This window comes from Hyperolius riggenbachi, chromosome 5 (genome assembly GCF_040937935.1).
Source record: "Hyperolius riggenbachi isolate aHypRig1 chromosome 5, aHypRig1.pri, whole genome shotgun sequence".
Taxonomy (NCBI): domain Eukaryota; kingdom Metazoa; phylum Chordata; class Amphibia; order Anura; family Hyperoliidae; genus Hyperolius; species Hyperolius riggenbachi.
The window spans coordinates 69,849,949-69,870,870 of record NC_090650.1 but is presented as its reverse complement, the minus strand read 5'-3'; the positions used below and the strand labels follow the sequence as shown (position 1 = coordinate 69,870,870).

The 20,922-nt window shown below is 47.2% G+C and overlaps 1 protein-coding gene across 5 annotated transcripts in view; it reads right to left on the bottom strand.

The window, feature by feature from the left end:
* PTPRN2 (protein tyrosine phosphatase receptor type N2) overlaps positions 1–20,922 on the bottom strand; it is a 1,331,885-nt gene that overhangs the window by 904,549 nt on the left and 406,414 nt on the right. For all 5 annotated transcript variants that reach the window (XM_068235852.1, XM_068235856.1, XM_068235855.1 and 2 more), the window contains one exon: positions 974–1,412. In XM_068235852.1, the coding sequence (XP_068091953.1) occupies positions 974–1,412 (439 nt within the window). The remainder of the gene's footprint in view (positions 1–973; positions 1,413–20,922) is intronic.

Sequence of the window (20,922 nt, the reverse complement as noted above, 5' to 3'; positions counted from 1 at the left end):
AGATGGAAGAGACTCTTCCATCACCTTTATTCCACCACCGCATGCTGCTGAAATGCTCACATGGTCTCCTGAATCCCGATCACGTCATATCATGTGATCAGAACCGAGAAGACATGTCGGGGTTACATCGTTGATGTGGTGGAGGAGAGAGGAAGCTGATCCAGCCATCCGGACAGGTAACTATAAATGCTCCCTGCTGCCCACTCTGCATACCCTGCCAGGCTGGAGAAGGCACACTTCCCCAGCAGCAAGTTAAAGTCAGCCCTGCAGCCAAGTAGAGCTCTACTTTAAATTTTTACTTTATTTGACTGCTAAAGGATTAACGTGTACCTGAGATGATGGGAAATAAAAGTTTTATACAAACCTGAGTCTTCCTCCAGCCCCCTCTATGCAGTTCGCTCCCTTGTCGCAGTACAAAGCCTAATTGATCTTCCCGTAGCAGCCCCGTTATTTTCAGCCAGTTGGCGAAGGCTCAGTGCGGCCAAGCACACTCCCCCACCTTGCTCCAATTGCTGGGGGTGCAGTACTACTGCGCAGGCACTGAATGCTCCCAGGGATGGGAGCATGGCCGGGCGGCCGTGGCCACACCCCGCATGCGCAGTACGCCCGACTGGCTGCTGAGAATGGGGCTGCTACCAGAGGATCCAAAATGCTTTGGATGGCTGCGAGGGAACGATCTGCGTTGAGGGGGCTGGAGGAAGCCCCAGATATGAATAAAACTTTGATTTCCCGTCGTCTCAGGTTCACTTTACGTCAGGGTGAACAATAGTCAGCGCAATGTCACAGTAGTATTTTTTATTTTTCCTTTGTCCTGTGATTTCATTATATGTATATAAATAAATTTCCCTTTTTAACTTCAAAGCAACATGAACATAAAATGCCAAGCTAATCAGGGCATCAGCAGTTTATTTCTCTTTAAAATTGCTTGTTGGTCTTTAAGTGAAACAATTGCCTTAAAATAAACATGCATTACCATCCACGGCACTCAGTGGTTCCTTTGGGTCTTCTTGGCGAGAACTGGATTTATAAATCAGAGTTCCAAGCTTTGGCTTTGACAGCACTCGAGCTCGTGGTCTCTGAAGGAAAGACTTTATTTGAGAAGTATCATCTTCATCATCTTTAGGAAGCACTTCATCAAACTGACTGAGTTGAGGTGCACGGTACTTATTGGAGTACACCGAAGAAACTTTTGGTCTCCCGTTAGGATTGGGATTATCAGGATTGTGTGACACAGGTTTCTGAGCAAGGTAAGCTTTTAATGCTGCCAATAAGGTCTTCTTTTCAGCCTCTGATTCTGATTCCTTTGGAGGTTTGGCAGCTATAGGCTTAGACATGGTCTTTGGAGGCATCTCAGGTGGTTTCTGATAGGATGTTGAAGTAAACAACAGGCCCGGACTTTTTCCCTTGGAATTCTGAATCAAATAGAAAATTAAAAACACAATTATTTAACACCGTAATAACTGTCATTCATTTTATCCCCAACAATATAGGCAGCACACTTTCAATTAGTTAAAACAAATAAACAATGACTTCAATGTGATGTTACCAATAGTCTGTAATCAAGAATTGTGTTCCAGCCTCCCTAGAGAAATATTTATTTGTTTGAAATTTTGAAATTAAAGGTTGATTACTTGAGAAGTAGAATAACACTGAAAAAGACAATGAAGTTAAAAGAAAAACTTTGTGTAAAAAGAAACAATTAAATAGGCAGATAGACACCCCTAGTAACCAGTCATCAGCTAATACAGGGCCGTTTCTATGGACAGAAACTTCAGGCTATAGCCCCATCCTAAGTAAATGGCATGCTTAGCCACACTCCCATGCTGAGCCTTCTCTCCCACATCGTGGCCCCTAAAGTCATATCATTCCAACAGGCAGCTCCTCTGATTGTAAAGCTCCAAAGACATGACCATTAGCTGATTCAGTATTTAGAGCTAGAGAATAGTAGCAATGTGATGGCTCGGACAATTTCCATTCTTAAAGTGATACTTAGGTGAAAACAAAGTGAAGAGATAAACAACTGCATCTATCCTCCTACTCCTAAAAATGACTTTAAGATATCCCACAGTTTTATGTTATGTTTAAAAACGCAAAAAAAAAAAGCAGATTTATTGTTTTGTCTCAACTGCATGTAACAGTCGGTCTCTGTGTCTCAGAGTGCTCAAATATATGAACTATTAACCTTTTTTATCTATCCTCTCCTGGCAGAGAACTGGGCTTTCTAGAGCAAAGTATTTTATGGCTTTCATTTCTTATCAGTTGTCCGACTGGGTGCCGACTGGAGAAAAACTGTCAGTTGCATAGCAGAAAATTAACTCTTTCAAGTAGAGAAAGAATAAAAGCAACACAGCATATTTATTTATGTAATTTATTTATTTAAATTATTTAATTAAACAACAAGAGAAGAATATGGAGGCTGGCAGAATTTATTAAAGGGAACCTAAACTGAGAAAGATATGGATTTTTCCTTTTAAAATAATAATAGTTGCCCGGCTCTCCTGCTGATCCTGTGTCTCGAATACTTTTAGCCACAGACCCTCAACAAGCATGCAGATCAGGTGCTCTGACTGAAGTCAGACTGGATTAGCTGCAGGCTTCTTTCACGTGTGTGATTCAGCCACTACTACAGCTAAAGAGATCAGCAGGGCTGACAAGCAACTGGTATTGTTTAAAAGGAAACATCCAAATCCCTCTCCATTAAAGAGACCCCGAGGTGGGTTTCTGCAATCAATATAGGAACAGAGGCACATTCTGCATACAATGACCAGCCTCTGTGTCCTTATACTGTGCCCCCAGCCACCCCAGTGCTCTGCTGTCCCCCTTATAACAACCACCAGGCAAGCGACACACAGATTGTCGCTAGCTGGCTGTTTACATTGATGCTGCCACTCATCGCCGCCCCCCCTCCCCCCGGCCTCCTCTATATCTTGGCTCCCCGCCTGCGGGATGCAGGCGGGGAGCCGAGATATAGAGAAGGCGGGGGAGCGGCGATGAGTGGCAGCATCAATGTAAACAGCCAGCTCGCGGCTCCCCGTCTGCATCCCTTCCCTCTCCGCCTCCTTAAGCCAATTGGAGGAAGCTGACGGAGGCGGGGAGGGAAGAGATTTCCCTCCCCGCCTCTGTAAGCTTCCTCCAATTGGCTTAAGGAGGCGGAGAGGGAAGGGATGCAGACGGGGAGCCGTGATATACAGGAGGCGGGGGAGCGGAGGTGAGTGGCAGCATCAATGTAAACAGCCAGCTAGCAACAATCTGTGTGTCGCTAGCCTGGTGGTTTTGATAAGGGGGGATAGCAGAGCACTGGGGTGGCTGGGGGCACAGTATAAGGAGGACACAGAGGCTGGTGATAGTATGCAGAATGTGCCTCTGTGTCCTATATAGATTGCAGAAACCCACCTTGGGTTCTCTTTAACGTTCTCTTTAAACATAGGAAATTGCCTGGCTGTCCTGCTGATCATGTGCTTTTCTACTTATGGCCACAGACCCTGAACAAGCATGCAGATCAGGTTCTCTGACTGAGGTCTGACTAGTCACATGCTTGTTTCAGGTGTGTGATTCAGACACTACTGCAGCCAAAAAGATCAGCAGGATGCCAGGTAACTGGTGTTTTTTAAAAGGGGAATAAATATGGCAGCCACCATATGCCTCTTACTGCTTTAGAATAGATTCTTACACTATTAGATGTATAGTTGACCCTGCCCATGATTGATACTCAAGGAATATTGATCATTTTACAGCAGGTAATTTGGCACTGCACTACAGTTTAAATTAGACGCTGCTACAGATACAAAGTTGCAGCTATGCCAGTGCCGGCGGCTTGATTTGTGTAACCAACAAATAAAACAATAAAGGTATATGTGCTCCCCTGGTAACAAACAATATTTAAAAAACCACAAACACTGGTGGACATGACAGATGGGGGTCCAGGTTCTGCTGCGCCCAGGACCCCCTAACCAGCATGCAACACCTAAAAGGGGAGCGCAGGTGAGCCCCGGTACTCCCGCTATCAGGGGATTCGCCCACACTGCCTCTATTCAAATGCTGAATGCAAATGCTCAAGGGTGTAGAGCAGGCATGGTTGAAGTCTGACCCAGGGCCCAAATGTGGCCCAACAAGCCTTTTCTGGTGGCCCCCAAAGATCTCTACAATGTTAATTCCATGGAGGCCATAGTTGCAGTGCTGCATGCAAGGGCCACCTTGTGTCGTCCCTCTGCCTCCCCCTTTTTTTCGCCTGTAGGTTATCAGCCATCACTGTAGCAGTAGCAGCAACTGATAAGCAGCTGCCACTGTGCTAGCAGCAGTAACAGCCACTGATTAGCAGCCACTACTATGGCAGAAGCAGTAACAGCCACTGATTAGCAGCACCACTGGGCCAGCAGCAGTAACAGCCACTGATTAGCAGTTGCCACTATGCCAACAGCAGTAACAGCCACTGATTAGCAGCTGCCACTGTGCCAACAGCAGTAACAGCCACCGATTAGCAACTGCCACTGTGCCAGCAGCAGTAACAGCCACCGATTAGCAGCTGCTTCTGTGCCAGCAGCAGTAACAGCCACTGATTAGCAGCTGCCACTGTGCCAGCAGCAGTAACAGCCACTGATTAGCAGCTGCTTCTGCGCCAGCAGCAGTAACAGCCACTGATTAGCAGCTGCAGCTGTGCCAGCAGTAGTGTTGGGCGAACAGTGTTCGCCACTGTTCGGGTTCTGCAGAACATCACCCTGTTCGGGTGATGTTCGAGTTCGGCCGAACACCTGATGGTGTTCGGCCAAACCGTTCGGCCGCATGGCCGAACTAAGAGCGCATGGCCGAACATTCCCCGAACCACTGTATAGCATTGTGCTCTTTGTCGCTGCTGGGAATAGTGGTACACCGCTCAGCCACACTATATAGCATTCTGTTTACTGTTCTGTGTCTGCTGGGAATAGTAGTACACCGCTCGCTCAGCCACACTATATAGCATTCTGTTTACTGCCACTCTGTGTACCTCGCTCAGCCACACTATATAGCATTCTGTTTACTGTTCTGTGTCTGCTGGGAATAGTAGTACACCGCTCGCTCAGCCACACTATATAGCATTCTGTTTACTGCCACTCTGTGTACCTCGCTCAGCCACACTATATAGCATTCTGTTTACTGCCACTCTGTGTCTTCTGGGAATAGTAGTACACTGCTCACCCGCCACTGTATAGCATTGTGCTCTGTGTCGCTGCTGGGAATAGTGGTACACCGCTCACCCGCCACTGTATAGCATTGTGCTGTGTGTCGCTGCTGGGAATAGTGGTACACCGCTCAGCCACACTATATAGCATTCTGTTTACTGTTCTGTGTCTGCTGGGAATAGTAGTACACCGCTCGCTCAGCCACACTATATAGCATTCTGTTTACTGCCACTCTGTGTACCTCGCTCAGCCACACTATATAGCATTCTGTTTACTGTTCTGTGTCTGCTGGGAATAGTAGTACACCGCTCGCTCAGCCACACTATATAGCATTCTGTTTACTGCCACTCTGTGTACCTCGCTCAGCCACACTATATAGCATTCTGTTTACTGTTCTGTGTCTGCTGGGAATAGTAGTACACCGCTCGCTCAGCCAAACTATATAGCATTCTGTTTACTGCCACTCTGTGTACCTCGCTCAGCCACACTATATAGCATTCTGTTTACTGCCACTCTGTGTCTTCTGGGAATAGTAGTACACCGCTCACCCGCCACTGTATAGCATTGTGCTCTGTGTCGCTGCTGGGAATAGTGGTACACCGCTCAGCCACACTATATAGCATTCTGTTTACTGTTCTGTGTCTGCTGGGAATAGTAGTACACCGCTCGCTCAGCCACACTATATAGCATTCTGTTTACTGCCACTCTGTGTACCTCGCTCAGCCACACTATATAGCATTCTGTTTACTGTTCTGTGTCTGCTGGGAATAGTAGTGCACCGCTCGCTCAGCCACACTATATAGCATTCTGTTTACTGCAACTCTGTGTACCTCGCTCAGCCACACTATATAGCATTCTGTTTAATGTTCTGTGTCTGCTGGGAATAGTAGTACTCCGCTCGCTCAGCCACACTATATAGCATTCTGTTTACTGCCACTCTGTGTACCTCGCTCAGCCACACTATATAGCATTCTGTTTACTGCCACTCTGTGTCTGCTGGGAATAGTAGTACACCGCTCACCCGCCACTGTATAGCATTGTGCTCTGTGTCGCTGCTGGGAATAGTGGTACTGTATAGCATTTCTGTACTGCCACTGTACTGCTGCCAGTCAGCGTGTACTGTAAGGATAAGTGAAATGAGGAAGAAATCCGGTGAAAGAGGGAGGGGCAAGGGAAGAGGTGTTTCCCCTGACGGTTCACGTACAGGCCACAGGGGAGCACCCAAGAAAACCCACTCAATACCGCCCATGTTGTCCAGGACAACAACCCTCACAAATCCAAAAGAACAGGACCAGATAATTACTTGGATGACCTCTCAAGCGTCCAGCAGTGGGTTAAGCAGCACCAGCACATCACGCACGAGGTCCGAGTCCTCAGCCAGTTACAAGGAGCCAGTGGGCACAAAGCTGACACAACCGGCAGCGACACCACGCACACAACTGCCAGATAACCAGTCCGATGAATTACCTCAGGACACAATGGGGTATTCGCAGGAGCTATTCCCAGCCTAACAAACTTCCACCTTTCAAAGGTCAATGGAGGAACAGCCAGAAATGTTGTGCCCGGATTCACAACCATTAACTGTGGGAAATGCACCGCGCACTGAAATACAAGGCGAGTCCGAGGAGGACTCGGAAACCCAAATCCCAGAGCAAGTTGGGCAGGAGGGGTTGCAATTGCAGGAGGTCGGCCGACAAGATCTGGAAGACGACGTTGGAGTGAGCTGCGCAGAGGTTGTTCTGGGGAGCTCTACTCCACGGCGGCGGCCCTCCACAATGACATATGACGAGTTTCAGGAGATGGAAGAGGAGGGTATGGACAATGTGGACAGAGACCCAGATTTTGTTTGTGAACGAGAACATCGCCGTCGTAGCAGCAGCACAGATGAGTCTGTTGAAGAACCCACTGCTGCACGAGTTCGCCTTGTGCCACAAGGTAGGTGGCGCGCAATTTCAGGCACCACAAGCGTGGAAGTTCAAGTGAGAGGCAAAAGAGGAGCAAACAGAAATCGCCAGCAAGGCAGGTGCTCCAAAGTCTGGGCTTTCTTTGAAGACTGCACTGAGGATGTTACCATGGCGATTTGCAAGGTGTGCAAGACCCGCCTGAGCAGGGGGAAAAGTATTAACAACCTCTCCACCACCAGCATGAGCCGCCACATGCTATCCAAACATCCCACTCTGTGGGCAACTGCGGCAGGACAGGGTACCAGCAACACTGCCTCCCTTGGGTTCACCAGACTACCCACCAGACCCGCCTCAGCAGCAGCAGTAGCCCAGCCATTGCGTGGTTCACAACATTCACAAACATCAGATGACGCTGACACTGTCACTTTCCGGAGTAGTGCTCTTGAGGTCTCCCAGTGTTCATCAAACACAACAACCAACAGCCCTTCCGTGTGCAGCGCTACGGTTCAGTTGTCTGTGTCGGAGATGTTTAAGCGCAAGAGGAAATTTACAGCAAATGACCCCCGGGCCGTGGCAGTAACAGCCAGCATAGCCAAGCTTCTGGCCTGCGAAATGCTGCCATATCGAGTGGTGGAGACAAACAGCTTCAAGGGCATGATGTCAGTGGCCATCCCAAGTTACGTGGTTCCCAGCCGCTACCACTTTGCGCGCTCTGCAGTGCCTGAGTTGCATGAGCACGTGGTCAGCAAAATAACCCGAAGCTTGAAGAATGCCGTTGCCTGCAAGGTTCACCTCACCACTGACACCTGGACAAGTGCGTTCGGCCAGGGTCGATACATCTCCCTTACCGCGCACTGGGTGAACCTTGTGGAGCCTGGCAGCGATTCCTCACCTGCTACGGCGCGGGTGTTGCCCACGCCACAAACAGCTGCACCGCCGTCCCTCCTACTGGATAACAACAGCAGCACCTACCTCTCTGACTCCTTCTCCTCCAACGCATCTCAAAGCTGTACCTCATCCGGAAACGCTAACCCAGCAGCAGTAGGATCGTGGAAGCAGTGCAGCACAGCTGTTGGCATGCGTCAGCAAGCGTTGCTGAAGCTGATCTGCCTTGGGGATAAGCAGCACACAGGGGAGGAAATTTGGAAGGGAATAAAGGAACAGACGGATTTGTGGCTGGCACCGCTGGACCTGAAACCGGGCATGGTTGTGTGTGATAATGGGAGTAATCTCATTCGCGCTTTAAGGTTGGCTAAGCTGACACACATCCCTTGCCTGGCGCACGTGATGAACCTAGTAGTTCAGCGGTTCCTGAGGACATACCCAGGCGTGGCCGATCTTCTGTTGAAGGTGCGTCGAGTGGCCAAACATTGTAGAAATTCCAGTACTGCTTCGGGGGCACTCGCCAAGATGCAGGAGCGCTTCAATCTACCCCACCATCGCTTGCTGTGTGATGTCCCTACGCGCTGGAATTCTACGCTGCACATGCTAGCCCGCTTTTGTGAGCAGAAGAGTGCAGTGGTCCAGTACATGACGGCGCAGTACCGAGGCGCATCCGGACAGCTGCCAAGCTTCTGTGGATCCGATTGGGCCAACATGTTGGACCTCTGCCAAGTCCTCCAAAATTTTGAGCAATCCACGTTGCTTGTGAGCAGTGACAACTCTTCAGTCAGCATTACCATACCACTGCTGTGTTTACTGAAGAGGTCAATGTTGAAAATCAAGGAAACAGCTGTCATGATGCAACTGGGGGAATCTGAAGTAGAAAACGATCAGCGTGATGGTACCAACATCAGGCCATCCGCCTCAGGGAACGCTGGCCCCAGCAGCTATGACGAAGAAGAGGAGGAGGAACAGCTGGAGTTGGAGCAGGAATTTCATGCCACCACTGACGAGAGCCAGAGCGGTGCACGTTGGACTTCCACAATTCAGCGCGAATGGTCAGCAGAAGCAGACCAGGAGGAAGGTGACGACTATGATGCATCACAACAACTATCACAACGCTCACAAGAGGATGATGAGGATTCTGGTAGGACTCTGGCACACATGGCTCAATTCATGCTAGACTGCATTGAACGTGACCCACGCATTGTGCGCATTCTGGACAACACCAATTACTGGGTTTATACCCTTCTGGATCCACGGTACAAACACAATGTTCCAAAACTGCTTGAAGAAAGAGTCAGACAGGTCAAAATGGAAGAATACCAGCAGGCCCTTGTGGAGACTTTAGAGAGGAGATTGACATCCTCCCCCTCCTCTAGCCAGTTGTACGCCGACAGACTGACTTCCGCAAACCCAGGATGACCAGGAGGGCAGCAAACAACGCAAGCCGCAGCTAGTGCCCAAAAGGGAATGGTATCGGCAGTGTCCTTGGAGTGGGAAAATTTTCTGACACCCATGCAGCAGCAGCCCACTGAACAGCAAGCGTGCAGATCCACCTCCAACACCGATCGCCTGGAGAAGATGGTCAAGGACTACATGTCAGATGACGTAGCTGTGTCGAACAATCCATCTGCACCCTTCAACTATTGGGTATCGAAGCTAGACACCTGGCACGAACTGGCAATGTACGCAATAGAGGTGCTGGCTTGCCCGGCAGCCAGCGTTATGTCGGAACGCTGTTTCAGTGCTGCCGGAGGCATCGTCACAGATCGGCGTATCCGCCTCTCCACAGAAAATGCAGACCGTCTGACTCAAATTAAAATGAATCAATCCTGGATTGGAAATGACTACGCAACACTCCAGGACCCCAACCAAGTAACATGACCAATGAACATCTGGGATGGTGTAGCGTTTCCGGTCCCTGTTTATTGAACCTCTCATCTGTATTACATTTATGACTGCATGGCGGCAAAAAGCATTGCTGCTATATCCGCACGCTTTTTGTCCTCATGCAAGGCCTGGGTTGTTGTGTCTCAAAAAGCATGGCCTTCTCCTCCTGCGCCTCCTCCTGTTCCATCACGTCTGCTGCTGCTGGGTTAGCGTTGCCGCGTGGTCCCTGTTTATTGAACCACTTATCTTTATTACATTTATGACTGCATGGCGGTACAAAGCATGCTATCCGCACGCTTCTTGTCCTCATGCAAGGCCTGGGTTGTTGTGTCTCACAAAGCGTGGCCTTCTCCTCCTGCGCCTCCTCCTGTACCATCACGTCTGCTGCTGCTGGGTTAGCGTTGCCGCGTGGTCCCTGTTTATTGAACCACTTATCTTTATTACATTTATGACTGCATGGCGGTACAAAGCATGCTATCCGCACGCTTCTTGTCCTCATGCAAGGCCTGGGTTGTTGTGTCTCACAAAGCGTGGCCTTCTCCTCCTGCGCCTCCTCCTGTTCCATCACGTCTGCTGCTGCTGGGTTAGCGTTGCCGCGTGGTCCCTGTTTATTGAACCACTTATCTTTATTACATTTATGACTGCATGGCGGTACAAAGCATGCTATCCGCACGCTTCTTGTCCTCATGCAAGGCCTGGGTTGTTGTGTCTCACAAAGCGTGGCCTTCTCCTCCTGCGCCTCCTCCTGTTCCATCACGTCTGCTGCTGCTGGGTTAGCGTTGCCGCGTGGTCCCTGTTTATTGAACCACTTATCTTTATTACATTTATGACTGCATGGCGGTACAAAGCATGCTATCCGCACGCTTCTTGTCCTCATGCAAGGCCTGGGTTGTTGTGTCTCACAAAGCGTGGCCTTCTCCTCCTGCGCCACCTCCTGTTCCATCACGTCTGCTGCTGCTGGTGCTGGGTTAGCGTTACCGGTCCCTTTTCCTGGAACCTCTTCTCTGTATTACATTTATGACTGCATGGCGAAAAAAAGCATGTTACCTGTGCAAAGAAACATGACATTTTCCACATTTAAAAGACAGTTTTTCCTTTGAAACTTTACAATCAATTTTCTCAAAAACTATAAGCTCTTTTTCAAATATTTTTTTCCCTCTTGTACCCACTCCCAAGGTGCACATACCCTGCTAATTTGGGGTATGTAGCATGTAAGGAAGCTTTACAAAGCACGAAAGTTCGGGTCCCCATTGACTTCCATTATGTTCGGAGTTCGGCGCGAACACCCGAACATCGCGGCGATGTTCGGCGAACGTTCGCGAACCCGAACATCTAGGTGTTCGCCCAACACTAGCCAGCAGCAGTAAAAGCCACTGATTAGCAGCACCACTGTACCAGCAGCAGTAACATCCACTGATTAGCAGCTGCCACTGTGCTAACTGCACCCAGTAAATGGGTTATTTCCTGTGAAAAAGTTTTATTTGACAAAATTTCAGAAGCATACTGTACATAACAGCAATCAGAAAAAATAGTGTTTAAAATTGCTACTTTGGCCCCCTAACACTCTCAAGAATGGCGTTTTGGCCCTTGGCTTAAAAAGTTTGGACACCCCTGTTATAGAACGTCTCTGAATCTTTCCCAAGCACACAGAACAGCATAATCTGTAAACGTCACCCTGCATAATGTGCAGCTATTACTGGGGATTTTTTATCTTTCTAATCCTATTATTTTTACCATCGCAATAATAAGATGTTTTATTAAGACTTCTATATAATTGTCACAAAAATGTGAATCCTAATTACTGCAGCATATTTTCCATGTCTCTGTGCACGGCCGTTAATTACCCGCAATTACGCCGCAATATTGTTCTACCTTTGCATTGTAAAAAGTTTATTGCTGATGTCAAAATTAAAAATCCCAGCAGGTCACTTGTCTTTTTCTAATTAAGCATAATTGTGAACAGTCTTCAGATTTCAGCTACAATTAAGTGCATGTTTCTGGCTGTGTTCAGTTATGCAGAAAACAAATCATCTGTTAGAAGTTACATACATCAACAGCATTGTTCAGCCGGAATGAAAGCAGAGCACACTGCGCCATTACCCAGGGCAACCAATCAAGATGTAAGTTTAGGGTTAGTATACATGGACATTCAACTTTAGTACAACTTAATTTTAACCACTTGAGGACCGCAGTGTAAACCCCCCTAAAGACCAGGGCATTTTTCACAAAAAGGGCCACTGCAGCTTTAAGGCCAAGCTGCAGGGCCACACGACACAGCACACAAGTGCCCCCCCTTTCCTCCCCACCAACAGAGCTCTCTGTTGGTCTGGTCTGACTGCTCCCCCAATGGTTGGGTTTTTTTTTGTATAAATATTATTTCTTTTAGTTTTTTTCCCTGTGTCCCCACCCTCCCTCCGTCAGCCAGCCAGCCGATCACTGTGATCGGCTGTCATAGGCTTCAGCCTATGACAGCGGATCACCCTTGAGCCAATGGAGGGGACAGCCGTGTCACACAACTGTCCCCAATACAGAGCTGCGCAGCAATAAAAGATGGCGGTTTTGCCGATCGCCGCTGGGAGACTGAAGGCAGAGCGGAGCTCTGCCATCTAAGCGGGGATGCACGCGATCACCTGCACACCACGCCCCAGGGACCTTACGCCAATCAGCGTTAGGTGGTCCTGGGGCTACTGCCGCGTCCACACCCATCGGTGTGACGCGATCGGCAAAAAGTTAAGACCGGTTACTGCAGGTCATCTAAAGGTCAACTGCAATGTTAAGCCAAGTGAATCTTTTGGCCAGGTGTACATGGACTTTTGTCTTCAGTTCAAGTCCAAGTTAATGACAGAAAGTGACAAACTCAAAAGATCCTTGTACACCAGCCCTCAGAGTGGGATTCCTGATAAACAGCTTAATACAGTGTTAAAATATCCATATAGTCCATTTTTTTCTGCCTGGCTGGGCATACGTATATGTACACTGCCGGTTAGTTGGGCCCAGGCTGAGTAGAATGACTGCTCTCCCTGCTGCCGCTCAAATTTCTTCGAGTCGTCACAATTTGGATGGAGATGTTATTCAGGGTCTGGCGATCACTAGAACCCCAAATTACCCTTATGCACCCCACGCAGTATAACTGTAAGATCCCTTAGCCACTCATGGAACGCTGAGACCCACGCTGAGGCACAAGCCTCTGGGTCTCGGCCTGTCTCTGACGTCACTGGAGCACATGGAACTCAGCTCCCATTGGATAAGTGGCGGACACGTTCTCAGTACGCGCTCCGCCGCTGTAAACATTGACAATGTGTGTGCATTGCGTGTCAGCACCTCTGCTGACACGCTCTTTGTTGATTGGTTACCTTGGATTCCTTTACTTTCTGATTGGTTAGCCCTAGTATAAATGAGTGGTGAGCGCCCTCTGTCAATGCCCGTGATAGCCTATGCTGGGCTTGTTGCTGAGACCAAGTTGCTTTCTTGCCGCTGACTTGTGCTCATCTCTTGACTAAGCGTCTTTCAAATTGCCTACCTGTTACTGACCCGGCTTGAAACTGATCACGCTTCTTATTGGATTACCTGTTGCCGACTCAGCTTGTACCCAGATTCCCTTGACTGCCGCCTGGACCGACCCTGGCTCGTCTGACCACGCATCTGTCTAGTGATATTACTTCAGCCATATTCTGCTATACTGCTATCTTCTGGATTGCCTCAGCCTATAGACCTCAGGTGACTATTCAGTATACTGTATTTGCATTGCTCATTGCTGTGTTTGGTGATTGCTGTCTTTCAGTTTGTATGCTACATCTGCCTGCAGGGTATTTCTGCAGGCATTAGGGGTGGGTTAAAGGTCAGGCATATGGGCATACAGCCCAACTCATAGCAGGTGACCAGACAAGCCTGACAATAACATCATTGCTATAAAGGGCCTAGTTTTGGTGCTTGCTGCTAAGACATGAACTCAGCCAAGCACTGTTCTGTCTGTAAAGCAGATATGGGCCCATATCCTATTAACTTTTCTCCTGAAGTTTCTTCAATGAGATACTGTGTTCCTGGGGGGGGGGGGGGGGGGGGGGGCATTTTTGATCTGAAAAAAAAAGGACTGGAAGTGGTGATCCATAGTCTCCTTTTCCAGCATCGGTGGTGGAGGGCGGGGACCGGCATCAGTGATGGAGCAGAGCCAGCAGCAGCTTGCTGTAGCTGTAGCCCTGCCACCTTGCATGATAACCAGCGTAATATTATTACATGGTGCTCAGTTCTCTTGGAGGGGATCACAGTGTTGGACTTTGTCCATCACTTTGATCCATATAGGAGGACACTGTGCCGGGCCCCATCCAGCAGTGGTGCCCCTATGATGGAGAAAAATGCGACAGAAGTTATGGCGGGCACAGCAGCGGGTGTGATGGCAGACACAGGAGTGGAGAGGGTTAAAGCTCCCACCGTGCAAAAAATACTTAAAATAAGTAAATTTTCAAATGCTAGGTATTGAAAAGTTATTTTTTTTTATGTAAGATTAAAAAATGATCTCATGGGAGAAAACCCAAAACAAAAAAGTTAATTGGGTAATTCTTGCATGAAACTGTGCTAGTAAATGTGTGCTTGTTCTGGGCACAAGAGGGATGTTATTTTGAGTTGCTTTGTTTTCATGAAGGAAGGACATTTAGTAATTATAAAGCTTCATCATGTTTAAAGTGGAGGCAGACTTTTTCATAGCACACAATGAAAGGACTTTATTTCACATATAGTTGCTAAAGAAATTCACTGCACTGTGTTCTGGGATAGTGCTAGATCAAAGGGTCCGATTACCTTTTATCAGCAGTTGTGAATCAGAGCAAGAGGCTCTCCACTTGTACAGGAAACACTGAGGCTTTAACCCTTTCAGTGGCCCCAGTAAAGTGATACCAAGTTAAATCTTCAGGGGTTTTTTTTTGGATTTCCATAAATTGTAATGAAGATATTTATCCTAAAAGTTATCATGCTGTGCCTAATCTTTTAGAGCAAAGATTAAGTTCGGAGTTTAGATCCACTTTCAAGGTAAACCAGAGATGAACAAGTACACACAAAATAAACTTATCCCCGCATAGTTTTTGAAAAATACTATATTTATGTGGGTTTTTTTTTCCAGCATGAGCAGCTCCTCCCATCATCTGCCTGTGAATCTGCTGTGCTCAGAATGGAAAAACAGAGGCCAGAAGGGGGCAGGCTTGAGAAAACAGGACTTGCAGCTATAGAGATTCTGGGGCAAAGCAAGGACGGACTGATGAGTCGAGGATTTTATCAGTGCTGCTCATTAGAAGCAGCCTGAGCAGTGAAGGATGAAACAGAGAGCAGGGTAAATGTTTGTTCCCACTGATGCATAGCTCCCAATTGTCCCTCTTTTGAAAAAACAGACCCTCTTTGGGAGCCCAATCACTCTGCCCCCTCTTTCTTCCTCATTTGTCTCTCTTTCAGGACTGATGTATGTATTTTTCTACTGAAAAATGTGTTTAATTGACTTTATTCCCATCCTTTAGGCTGCTTTCACAGTAAGACGTTACAGGCGCACGTTAGAGCAGCATGTAACGCATGTAACGCAGCCCAACTAACAGTAATGAAAAATCAATGGGCTGTTCACAGTGCCCTCGTTGCGTTACATTGTAACGCTACAGGTTGAATGAAAGTGCAGCATGCTGTGCGTTATAGCAGTTTTAGCCGCGTTAGACTGTTTGCACATGCTGAGTAATGTGTTTTTTTTTATTTACTTGTGCAGGAGAGGAGGAGGGGAGAGTCCGCTATTGTGGCCAGCCACATGGCTAATTAATATTCACTGCACTGCAGTGTAGTGATGGGAAGTTCGGCTCTTTTCAATGAAGCGATTCATTTAAAAGAGCCGCACTTCCCATCACTAGGTTCAGTCCTGCTGCTCTGCCTCTGAATCGATTCTGAACAGTAGTGATGGGAAGTCCGGCTCTTTTCTATGAATCGATTCACTTAAAGAGACTCCGTAACAAAAATTTCATTCGGTTTTCTTCCATCCTACAAGTTCCAAAATCTATTCTAATGTGCTCTGGCTTACTGCAGCACGTTCTACTATCACCATCTCTGTAATAAATCAACTTATCTCTCTCTTGTCAGACTTGTCAGCCTGTGTCTGGAAGGCTGCCAAGTTCTTCAGTGCTGTGGTTCTGTGATGCATCTCCCCCCTCCAGGCCCCTCTCTGCACACTGCCTGTGTGTTATTTAGATTAGTGCAGCTTCTCTCTGCTCTATTATCTTTTACAAGCTGGATAAATCCTCCTCTGAGCTGGCTGGGCTTTCACATACTGAGGAATTACATACAGGCACAGCTGTCTGCACTCTGCAGGAAGAAACAGCCTGACACTTCAGTGGAAGATAGCTGCAGGGGGAAAGAAACACACAAATGATCTCTTGAGATTAAAAAGGAAGGCTGTATACAGCCTGCTTGTGTATGAATGTATTTTCTATGTGTGGACATACTGTACATTAACCTACTTCCTGTTTTGGTGGCCATTTTGTTTGTTTATAAACAAACTTTTTAAAACTGTTTTTAACCACATTTAATGCGGCGGGGAGCAGCGAAATTGTGACAGAGGGTAATAGGAGATGTCCCCTAACGCACTGGTATGTTTACCTTTGTGCGATTTTAACAATACAGATTCTCTTTAAATGAGCCAGACTTCCCATCACTACTGCAGTGTTTACTTCCTGGAGCGGCCGCTTATTGGCTAGCGGGACCACGTGATGCGGAGTGTTCCGATCACGTGGTCTCCACAGTCATTTTAACGGCACACAGAGAGCCGCATAACGCGGCTTTATATAGCGTCCACCTTTGCCACCAGCAAGCGTTGCGTTAGGGGACGTTATGCGACCTTAACGTCCCCTGCAACGCAATGTCTAAGTCTGAAAGAGCCCTTAAATTTATCTATTTCTTGTTTTCAGGTTTTAATATGGAGGAAAATGAACCAGGATAGAAAGGATCAGTTTGGTTTGGATTATAAAACTACATATTTTTCTCATGAAATCTTATTGGTATGCGTGATTAGGGGTGTGTTGGGGGCGTGATTAGGGGTGTGGCAGGGGCATGGCTTAACTGTCCCTCTTTCTTATTTCACGAATTTGGGAAGTATGCTGATGTATGTGATAAACTACATTAGGGTGCTTCGTCTCTGGTACACTTTAACTTACGAACATGGCATGACAGTATTGTCTTATTTGTCTTTTTGTTGTCTAAAAATTCTGCTTTTACTCTAAAGGCGCATACACACACCATCGTTTTTCAAACGACGGGTCCATCAGACCCAACCGCGGGGCGGTCATTCTGCCGACAGTTGCACGTGAGTACAAGCTGTCGGCAAACTGATAAGCCGAGTGAATTAGTTAAAAACGGTCTTATCGGGGGGCGTGTCCGCCGCGCAACCACGGTGGACGGATAAAGAGTGAGCTTCGTGCAGACTCCGAGAAAAACGGCAACAAAGCGACCCAGAGTGCCCCAAAACTTCCCCACAGGCAGCCCGAGATGGCGGAATCCCAGATGGAGCTGGAAATCTCCATGAAGCGTAAGAAGGGAGCTCTCAGACCCCACAAGCTCCCGGAGATCTTCGCTGGCTTACAGGCCCGCGCAGCCGGCAAAGATGGCGCCGGCAGCGAGACAAAGACGCACTCCTCCCGGGACCCCACGAATACACTCCAGAGCACATCACAGGCAGCAGATCAGACCTCTCCGACGGATGGCGACTCTTCTCCGGACATCGGCTCCCCATCTTCCAGGAGCCCAGCGAAGAGCAAACTGAAGCTCTCAGACTCCAGAGAGAAGGTAAGCTCGGCGGCCATGTTGCCTCCTCCCCCCGAGCACCCCACAGCCCTAGAGCAGTTCCCGGCATCAGACCAAGGCATAACGCAGACATACCTGAAAGACCTGCTGGTCTCACTTAAAACATCATTCACAGCCGATATAGAGCGAATCACAGCCCACCTCCAATCATCAATCAATACTATGGGGGACAGAGTAGCCACAGTAGAAGAGGGCCTGGCCACGCTCACAAAAGAACATAACAACTCTGTAGATCGTTGGGAGCAAGATCAGCAAGACATCTCTTGGCTGAAAATGAAAGCAGCAGACCTAGAAGACAGAAACAGGAGATCCAACCTCAAATTTAGGGGAGTGGACGAATCTGTACAGCAGTCACAGCTAAGAGAGTATATTGGGGCACTGGTCAGCAAAACCTTACCCCAAATATCCGATATCGAGAAATCTATTGAAAGAGTCCACAGACTCCCCAAACCCAGAAATCTCCCTGACAATGTCCCTAGAGACGTCATCTGTAATTTCCAATTCTTCCACACCAAGGAAAACCTGCTCCAACATGTTAAAAAGCACAGATCACTCCCTGACCCATACAAAGGAATTACCCTATTCTCTGACCTGTCGCAAGCAACACTGGCCAAACGCAGGGCTTTGCTCCCCATCACCAGAGCATTAAGAGAAAATGGCATAATCTATCACTGGGGATTCCCCACCAAATTACTATTACCCAAAGAGGGGAAAACACTCGTGATCCTCACAGTAAATGATGGAGTGAAACTCCTCACCTCCTGGGGTCTGAAACCTGCAGCTGAAATCCCTAAACAGCAACGCTTCTCTCCTGCTGTAAAGTTTCCACATGAATGGCACTCGACATCTTAAAGGAGTCTGCCAGCCACAAAGTCAGAACACAGCCAATACACTTAGGATGATCTGTTTACCCCGAGATCCATCCTATGCATGCTTCCCACAATCTAGAGAAGCTTACTGCAACTCCTGTGAAATATTTTCTTTCTTAGGACTACTCATAATATTCACCTGTTTTTCCACCACTACCAAAGGAACTTTGTTCTTATCATCTAAACCTTATCTCCTGCAAAGATGGTCGTCTCCCCTAACCCCTCCCAATCCCTTGGAGTACACCTGGACTATGACTGAATTACCACACCACAGATACTTGCAAGCAAACCAACGCATCACTACTCTATGTATAAAAAAAGACTATGGTTAACATTACCTCAATTAATGTCAAAGGACTAAATGTCCCAGTGAAACGCCACTCGATGTGGAAAGAGGCAATCAGATTAAAGACTGATATCCTATTTATACAAGAGACCCACTTCAAAGAAGGTAATGCCCCTAACTGCTCCCACCCTAACTTCCCACAAGTCATCTGCAACAACTTTTATAAAAAGAAAAGAGGAGTACTAATCGCTTTCCAAAAAGACCTAATAGTATCAATCGATTCTATTGAGAAAGATAACCAAGGCAGATACATACTTATATCCTGCTCCATTGATCATACCCCCTGCACTCTTCTCAATCTATATGCCCCTAACACAGGCCAACTCAAATTCCTAAGAAAACTCCTCTCCAAAATCCTAAAAGACAAACCACCTGGTCTAATAATAGGAGGGGAGTTCAATATTATCGCAGACCCTGCTCTGGATGCCTCCAACAAACGCAACAAATCATCACCTTCGATCTCCTCGCTGTTAAACTTATGTGACTTATACGACTCCTGGAGGATTTCCCACGGCTCAGAGAAAGACTTTACCTTTTACTCACATGTCCATCATACCTACACAAGGATTGACTTATTCCTAGTGGACAGAGCATCCCTGACGAAGATCAAGAACACGGCAATACACTCCATCACGTGGTCTGACCACGCGCCAATCTCTCTACAAATAGACCTATCTTCCCAACCTACTCCTAGACCTCCCTGGAAACTCAATAACTCTTTATTGTATCCTGAAAAAAATAAGAAAGATTTACAAAAATGCATACTAGACTATTTCGAGCTAAATAAAGGGACGGAAGTTGGAGAAGTTACCACCTGGTTAGCCTTCAAGGCAGTCATAAGGGGCTCATTAATCAAGATAGGCTCAGTAACAAAAAAGGCCAAAACTAAAAAGCTGAATCACCTGTTAGACAAAATAAAAGAGGTAGAAAAAACACACAAAACCCAACCAACATTAAAGGACGAGCGGTCACTGTTTTCACTTAGGCAAGAACTGAGAAGCTTGCTAGCTCAAGAATATAACTTTCAACTAACCAGACTCAAATTATCCCAGTACCAACAAAGCAATAAAGCCATCCCCTTACTAGCGGGCTTAATCCAAGTGAGACAAGCTAAACGGAAAGTTACAAAAATTAACTCACCCTTTCTCCAAAGAGCAATTATTTAATCCTCAAGCTATCGCAGATGCATTCAGTGACTATTATGACTCGTTATATAATTTAAAAAATGACATAGATACTCCCCAACCCTCCCCAAATACTATAAACCACTTTCTCTCCACTCTAAAACTCCCACAAATTACCAAAACTCAACTTCTAACCCTCAATGCTCCTTTCACAGTATCTGAAACCCTAAACGCAGTACTGAAAACTAAACTCAATAAAGCCCCAGGCCCTGATGGATTCACCAACGAATTCTACAGAACTTTTGCAACCCTCCTATCCCCAACACTGACTTCCTTATTTAATAACTTCGCAACGTCAGGCCATATTCACCCAGAATTTACCAGAGCCACTATATCAGTCATCCCCAAACCAGGGAAGGACCACACAAACCCCTCCAACTTCCGTCCCATATCTTTACTAAACTGCGACCTAAAACTTTATTCTAAATTATTAGCAAACAGATTACTTGATATTCTGCCTGAACTATTGTCACTGGACCAGGTGGGATTTACAAAGGGCAGACAAGCCCCTGATGGAACGCGGAGAATATTAAACTTACTTCACTCGTTGGAGTCTAGTCGAAGGCCTTCTCTGCTCCTCTCTCTGGACGCGGAGAAGGCCTTCGACAGAGTCCATTGGGGTTTCCTAAGTGAAACACTGAGGAAATTTGGGATAGCTGGGAAGTTCCACCAGGCGATAATGGCACTTTATTAATCTCCATCTGCATGTATTAATGTTGCCGGGTTTTTATCTAAATCTTTTGAAATATCCAATGGAACGAGACAGGGGTGCCCCCTGTCCCCACTAATTTTCGTCTTAGTAATGGAAACATTAGCAGAGAGAATTAGGTCAAATCCAACCATAAGAGGAATACCAGTAGGCCAGTCCTC